The following is a 7,815-nucleotide window of genomic DNA, read 5'->3' on the forward strand; positions in this document are numbered from 1 at the left end:
AAAAAAAAAAAAAAAAAACTGTTGCTCATGACTTCGTCTGCGTGAATATTAAAATAATAAAAAACAACCTACGTTAGTCACTGCTAATGTAGCTTTTTAATAATGTAAGAAATGGGCCCAGTAGTTTTTGAGCTATTTCAATACAAATGACCATTATGTTAGTATAGATAAGGTTGAATATGCATCAAATAAGAAAAAAATCAGACGTGACAAGAAGTTCATTTTTATCAAAAATTACACCTAGCTTCCAAGATTATCGTTTTTTTTTTGAAGTTTAGACTTATACATAGATAGCAGCGCAGTAGCACTATTTTATTTTAATCTGATGTTGAAAAATAATAATAATAACAATAACTCATTTACTCATACATAACTCAAAAACAGCCTATGTTACTCAGAAAACGTAGCTTTTTAATGGTTAAACTGTTTTTGAAATCGGCCCAGTAGTTTTGAGGTTATTTCAATATAATACATACAAAAATACAAATCTTTCCTGATGTTGCTGTAGGAGGAATACCTGAAGGAGAAGAAGTTTGACGCGGAGTTGTTCGCGTCCGCGCGCAGCACGGCGCTGTTCGAGGCGGTGGAGCAGGAGAAGTGCCCCGCGGACGTGGTGCGCCACTCGCTGCTCAACTACCTGCGCCACGGCTCGCCCGCATACAACAGGTGCGGACTCACACTTCACCCTTAAATGCGCGCTCTTGTATATTACATTCAACAAAAATATCAATTTGTGTGCTACATTTTTACCTTTATTATACCGATCTTGCATTAAATATGATTTTTCGATAAGTTTCAGAATCATGTCGTTGTTTATTATAAGACACGACCAGCCTATAATTTGCATTTGACAAATTTGATATACAGCTTGCTAAATGCAATATTCACTGCTGTATACAATTTTCAGAAATCTTGACGCTTAAATTCATCGCCATACAGAACGCAATTTTAGATGAAGAGGAATGACCTTAGGTCGCTATAAAACTAAACTAAGTAACCAGGCATTGGAGGTCTATATCGAGCGTCAAAAGTTGATAATGATGATAATCATATGCTTAAACAATTAGAGTAATAATAACACACTAAAAGCCTCATTTAGTTGTAATAAAATTAAGTAAAGCAGTATGTATGTATGTATGTATGTGTGTGTCAGGGAGCTGGTGGTGGCGATCGCTGCTGTGACGGAGGAGAGCGCGGGCGCGGCGGCGGCGCGCTGGCTGGGCTCGCTGTTCGCGCCGGCCGCCGGCACTCTGGCCGTCGTCTGTCATCCCACCAAGGTGGCTGACCTGCAGGCCGCGTTCCACAAGTATGTATCTACAAAAGCCCTAACATAAGAACCCAAAAATCTGCCCCTGGGGGCGCTTCAATAGACTTTTTATTATTTTGATCAGAGGCCATAAAAAACTCTACCGCCACTGGCGCGGACTAGCCATGCTTTTGTTGCAATTTTTAATTTATTTATAAAAAAATAGCTGTTGCTCGTGACTTTATCCACGTGGAATTAAAAAAATTTAAAAATAGCCTATGTTACGCAATGAAAACGTAGCTTTTTAATAGTTTGAAAATTTTTGAAATCGACCCATTAGTTTCGAGGTTATTTCAATACAATACATACAAAAATACAAATCTTTCCTCTTTATAATAATAGTAGATGTCTAAGATCAATGATACAATTAAATTATTAAAAACAAAACTTTAAACATAATTGACTAGAATTGAAGATGCTCGCGCTATACTGTTTATTTTTTGTTATAGAAATTAGCTTAGTTGTACCAGTTAGAGTAAACTTGACTTTATATCAAGAATTTCTTTCAGGCTTGTTGAGAATTAATATTTGATTAAAATAACGTAAAACTGTGTAATTTAAAAACGTTGTTTTTCTTTCCAGGATGAACATTAATTTGGAAGCATTCGAGTCAATGGAAGCATCTCACTTTAACAAATAAGCGCAACAAACTGTATTAATATTATTTGTAAATGAAATACTTAAATGCATGAAAAATACAAAATAATGTCAATGAATCCAAAACCACTGCTTGCCTGTGCCTTATTGAATGTATTGGTTTGATTTGTAAGGATCACAGTTTTATATACATTTAAATATTATTTGCATATAACTATTTTATAAATAAAACGATATAGTTATTGTGATGATTTATTTATCACCCTCCATCTTAAAGCCTTAATGTATGTCTATACAAAAAATATAACTTAAATTTAGTCAGATATTTTAGTAAACATTTATTATAAATCATCTCACAACCACTGCAACTTTTTTTGTAAAATTCAAACCCATCCATAGAATAATATCAAGACATCAACATTTATTTGCATTTGAACCCGAAACTTCAACAACTGATTATCAATACAATTATAAGGCTCTGCCAATATTAAACATTTTCTCGAGTTCGTAATATATCTACTTGAGCGCTTAACTAAGTTTTTGCCTCAAATCATTTGCAAAAGTTTTGTTTAAACAAAAACTTCCCAATATATGAGTAACAATATTGATTTTACTAAGTCCACTATAAATATGAATGATTTTTTTCCATTACTTTTTGTTGCATTTTTATTTAGTTTTAAAAAAATAAACTGGCCTACATTTACAGCTAACAAGTAGGCCATTCTATTGTTCATATCAACTTCTAACTTGATGACGTCATTCAAATATATTACTTTACATAAAGCGTTACTTACTGTAGTTAAAAATTGTACATGCAATGATATATTTACAGTTCCTTATGTTTTGCAACGGACTCATAGAAAATGATTACATTTCCGTATAACAAAAATACCTATATGATAATGCATCTCAAAAGCACCAAAATAGTACATAACAAATGTAAATTGTGTAAAATCAATCGTAAACAAACAAGCTATCGATTTTTAAACTAAGAGTTCTAAAACCATATAAAGGTGCTTTGAAGATGTGATTTGGTAAATGTTAATTATCTAAACCTAACAACTTACGACACCTCAGTGACGAAATACATTTTCCTAATAGAAGAACGACTAATTGGATTAATAACGTTACAACTAGGTAATAAAGAGGCGGCCCCGGTTCCTCTCCCTCGCTTCTCTCGCCTCATACAACTCACTTGTCACATTCTGTCCCAATGTCACAAAATAACATTAAAAATGATCTAACATATAGACCAACGAGGACATCTGACCCGGTGGGAATAAGAAACTAAATTATGACAGCTCACTAGCGCCACCTTGTCAATATCAAAAATTGGCAAGATCTTTGTTTCATTTGTATTTTTTTATTTGATGGCTTTTTATTCTAACGGGCCAGATATCCTTGTTTGACTATATCCCAAACCCGAAGTCATTTAAACCATAGTTGAAATACAAATGTTGGTAAATCCCTCTCGTAAAGCTGTTTTTGTAAAGGCTTTGTGTTGTGGCGGAATGTTGAACGAATTTTCTTCAAAGAAACATGAACAAACTGCTACTAGACATATAAAAACCGACGCCACAATATCTCCTGTTAAATAATTTCTATCATAAAATTGCTATACTGATTACATTTTAAAATATTTCTAATTTTAAAAAGGCATATTTTGCAGGTACAATTGCGACTTTGCTTTCGATTGTTTAAAAAAATCTACAACTGCCTATTTTAGTCAACACAGTAATGATTAATTATACGTTAACTATTACATAAAATACACCATAATGATGTGACAAAAAATTGAATGTCAAATAAAAAAATAAATACCATCAGGTAACATGGGAACGACCATTCCTCAGGCTCAAGTCTTAAATAAATATTGTTGGTGTATTTTACATAACTATATTATATTAAAACTGGCATAAACAATGTGTAATCTTATATCTATGTATATTAATTTCTCTATACATTAACTGCCGCCTAACTGCAGTCGCGCCCGCCGACGCTCACACGAGTTTCAAACATATTGATACATAGTAAAATATCACATAATGTGATTTTCTATATGTTCGTTTTAATGAAGTATTTCTAGTTTTATCACGTTCGAAAAAATATTAATTTTTGAACAAATTAAAATGTTTTAGCGACTAAATGGGTAGCGCTATGAAGGGGCAATTATTTTTGTTTGTCCATAATATAAATGCATTATCGATCGTGTTGAGATATCGTTGGTAAGGTTGGTGTGGTGCGGTGAGCGTGGGGGCGTGGGCATGTCTGTGGGCGCGTGGGCGTGTCCGTGGGCGCGCGTGGGCGGGGCCTACATGATGGAGTTGGTGTCGATGGGCGGGGCGTGGTTGCGCAGCGCCTCGCGGATGTAGCCGCTGATGTTGGCGTCGGCGACGAGGTGGAAGAAGAAGAGGCTCTCGAAGCTCTTGAGCGAGATGGAGCGCAGCGCGGGCAGCCGCAGCAGCAGCGACGCGAACCTGCCCTCCTCCGCGCTGTGCGACCGCCGGCAGTACTCGTCCAGGCACGAGAACATCTGATAATCATGTCAACATAAATTAATATTTAAAAAAAAAACCATAAAAATTTAAACTTCTACTGGTGTAATACAATTGTAGTGTGATATTGAAATTATAATTTGTCTATCTATCTGTGCCGAAGAGCACGTTTTTTCTCTCACTATCAAATAGTACACTATATTCTCCGAAACGGCTGAGAAGATTTTGTCAGAAAATAAGCTAATAAATGCCAGAATAATACGCTATTTTTTATGACTTAGCGCTGATAAATCGCGGGCCACTTCTAACAGCAAATAAACTTATTGGACATTTTACCAAATGTTAAAGCATAGGAGACATTGAGCATTATTTATCTTACCTTTTCCCGAAGAAGGTCAACTTCTAGTCGATTCTTCAGTCCTCTGATATCTGAAAAGATATTACATACAAATATGAATACATTTTCACATACAAGAAACAAGATACAAATAAATAATCAATATTATAATGAATATTCTATGTCATTCATGGGCGTTGCCACACAAGAAATTTTAAAAATGAAAAATACATACAAAAACTACATCGAATAGGACCATTATATGGTAGCTACCCCATAGGGTAGAGCCCCATGGTCTATAATGGTAGACAACGCTCAAGATTGCAATAATTAATTAACCTTTAGAGTGAACTTTATGTTTTTTATAACATTTTAATGTAGAGAACAGATTTGTATTTTTGTATGTATTGAAATAACAAAAAAACTATATTTCCGATTTCGATGAACTAAAAAGTTACGTTATCAGTAAACAACATAGGCTTTGATTTTATTATTATTTTTTAATTTCAGGCAGACGAAGTCGCAAGGAACACCTAGTCTTTTATATAACAAAACCTGTTATGTTCAGCTATATTACATTGTAGTGTAGTAATATCAGCGTATGTACTTTTAAACAATGTATTTAATGGATACTGTAGTGGACTGTATGATAAAATAAAAACTTCTTCTCGGAGATACTGACGCCTTTATTGCTACCAAGATACTGGACATCAAATAAGTTAAAAATTGTCTATTTATATTTTGCCGCGACCTCAATAACTGCTGCCTCGTGCCATGATTTTATTAGTTGTTGTTAAATCAAAGAGACCGCGTCCTTCGCCGCGCGCTGCCAAAGAAACATCAAAGGATGCCGCCCTTCGGCGGCGCGCGACGACAGGGCGGCCGCGGTCATCCGAGGTTACACGTGCCGCGAGGTGCATTCAAGGGCGGCACGTGTAACAGCGAGTAGGCATAGCAATTACGTCGCCAACAGATACTATCGTTTTAAACTCAGCAACACTTCTCGTCAAGACTCAGGATCGCGCGGGAATATCAATCCTCCTAATGACATTGACAGCTGTCAGTTAGGGATGTGACGTTTATGCCAATAATCTAGTGTTGCGCCAATTCTATAACGCGGTACTAATTTTCTTGTTAACAGTACCGGGGTTGAGCAGTATGATGGCCTTGAGCGCGACGTACTCCGCCTGGTCCATGCGCAGCGCGCGCATCTTCAGCGACAGCTCCGACAGCACACGGTCGAAGATCTGCCCCACGCCCGCCTGCAGCGCGGAGTTGCGGTGCAGCGTCATACCTGACACACACATTATAATGTAGAATTTACTAGCTTTTGCCCGCGACTCATTCCGCGTGGAATTATATTCAATTATAAAAATACAAAAGTAGCCTTTGTGTTCTTCAAGACTATGTTATACATCTACGCCAAATTTTATCCAGATCCCTTCAGCCGTTTATGCTACAAACTAACAAACTTCCATCCATCTGAACTTTCGCATTTATAATATTATTATTAAAGTATGATATACTCGTGTTTGTAAGAGTTTATAGCATAAATGTAGAGGATAGTCTGGAACAACACATAGGCTACATGCTTTTATTTTTTTAATTACATTACGGATTCGCGGGCAAAGCTAGTTGATAATAAAATAAAAGTCGTGAAGTGTTCAACACAAGGGGAGATAAGGAAATGCTTTTAACGCCTATAAACAGAATCGTGAGGAGTAAAAACGTAAGCAGTTAACTCATTTTTGTATTTTTGTTACCACGTAATTTAAAACTAACAGATTGAAGATAATACCTAGAGCTTATTAATTTACCCAACAAAAACTGTAAGTACATATTTATCTTCTATTTTAAACCAAAAAGCCTAACAAATGTGTCCCAGAAGTCCCTGAGATAAATTTTAATTCTAGTCTAAATTACTCTTCACACTGATTAAAGCAAACACATAAACCAGAAAAAAAACAAAAACATTTGCCGTTATTACAAAAATATAAGTTTTCTCAAACACTAATTATTAAAGTACATCAAAACTCACCGGGCATTAGACACATGAGCTGTGGCGTGGCGGCGCTCCGCGTGCCGTCCATGTTCTCCCTCTCGTCTTCTAAATACTGCATATACGAACAAAAAATCATTAAAACCTACATATATACATATTAAGTATCTTGGCAGCGAAAAAGAAACAAGAAAATAGTTTGAATAGAGTGCTCATGGTTAGCAGTTGATAAAGGTTTTGAACATAGACTGTACTAAAATCTTCACATTTTTAAAAAACACTGTATTACATTGTAAAGAATTCGGAGTTTACAAGTTTCACAATGTACCAACTAGATGGCGCTACAAGTATTAAATTGATAGTTACCTCCATTGACCTCCAGGCGATGGCAAAGAGCAGCAGTTCGTTCCACGAGCCCTTGATGAGCAGCACCTGGTCTTCCAGCTCGAGCTGGCTGAAGTGGGGGATGTCCCGCGCCCACACCACCAGCGCCGCTATCTGTTTGTTGCCTAGAAACAACCACCAAAAAAAATCAACACACTATATTTTTTGCTGAATTTTTTAACAGATTGAAAGTAGTAGTAGATGCAACACGTATTTTGTAAAGTTATGGATATTTCAATGGTATCTTTTATTATTTTTTTACAAAGAATAATACAGTCAAAGAAAAATTAAACAGTAACAAAATAAAAAAAAATGTTAATACGTCCAATGCAATTGTAAATAAAAATTTTACACAAGTATGTTCTCGTCAGATATGTTTAAAATATACTTAAATATCTATAAATATAAATGACTAAAAGAAAACTGTCAAAATCAACAACAAACACGATGAGGCGCGGAATTCCTAAGTAGTGTTTTGGACGTTTAGAATTCAACGACATTTAGAACCGGTCCAATATGCAAACGATATTATAATCAAAATATTATTTTCCGAGTTTTTTGTTCTAATGCAGCATTTGTTTATGTACGGAATTTTATTTTATTTATTTTATTTATTTATTTAACACTTTTGCACATATAGTATTATACAGGAAAGCTAAAATTAAGTAATATTAAACTTGCGCAAGGGCGGCCTTAT

General features: G+C 35.4%; 2 protein-coding genes across 5 annotated transcripts in view; one reads left to right on the top strand and one right to left on the bottom strand.

The window, feature by feature from the left end:
* LOC106099583 (uncharacterized protein C05D11.1-like) overlaps window positions 1–2,146 on the top strand; it is a 9,851-nt gene extending 7,705 nt beyond the window's left edge. The window contains exons 16-18 of the mRNA XM_013278156.1: window positions 509–666; window positions 1,154–1,306; window positions 1,889–2,146. Coding sequence (XP_013133610.1) covers window positions 509–666; window positions 1,154–1,306; window positions 1,889–1,946 — 369 coding nt within the window. The 3' untranslated portion in view covers window positions 1,947–2,146. The remainder of the gene's footprint in view (window positions 1–508; window positions 667–1,153; window positions 1,307–1,888) is intronic.
* The window catches only part of LOC106099584 (protein ultraspiracle homolog), a 33,678-nt gene continuing 28,005 nt past the window's right edge, over window positions 2,143–7,815 (bottom strand). For all 4 annotated transcript variants that reach the window (XM_013278160.1, XM_013278159.1, XM_013278157.1 and 1 more), the window contains 5 exons: window positions 7,101–7,243; window positions 6,774–6,849; window positions 5,880–6,029; window positions 4,778–4,827; window positions 2,143–4,436 (listed from right to left, as the gene is read on the bottom strand). In XM_013278160.1, the coding sequence (XP_013133614.1) occupies window positions 4,215–4,436; window positions 4,778–4,827; window positions 5,880–6,029; window positions 6,774–6,849; window positions 7,101–7,243 (641 nt within the window). In that variant the 3' untranslated portion in view covers window positions 2,143–4,214. The remainder of the gene's footprint in view (window positions 4,437–4,777; window positions 4,828–5,879; window positions 6,030–6,773; window positions 6,850–7,100; window positions 7,244–7,815) is intronic.

This window comes from Papilio polytes, unplaced genomic scaffold (assembly GCF_000836215.1).
Source record: "Papilio polytes unplaced genomic scaffold, Ppol_1.0 DF824102.1, whole genome shotgun sequence".
NCBI lineage: Eukaryota > Metazoa > Arthropoda > Insecta > Lepidoptera > Papilionidae > Papilio > Papilio polytes.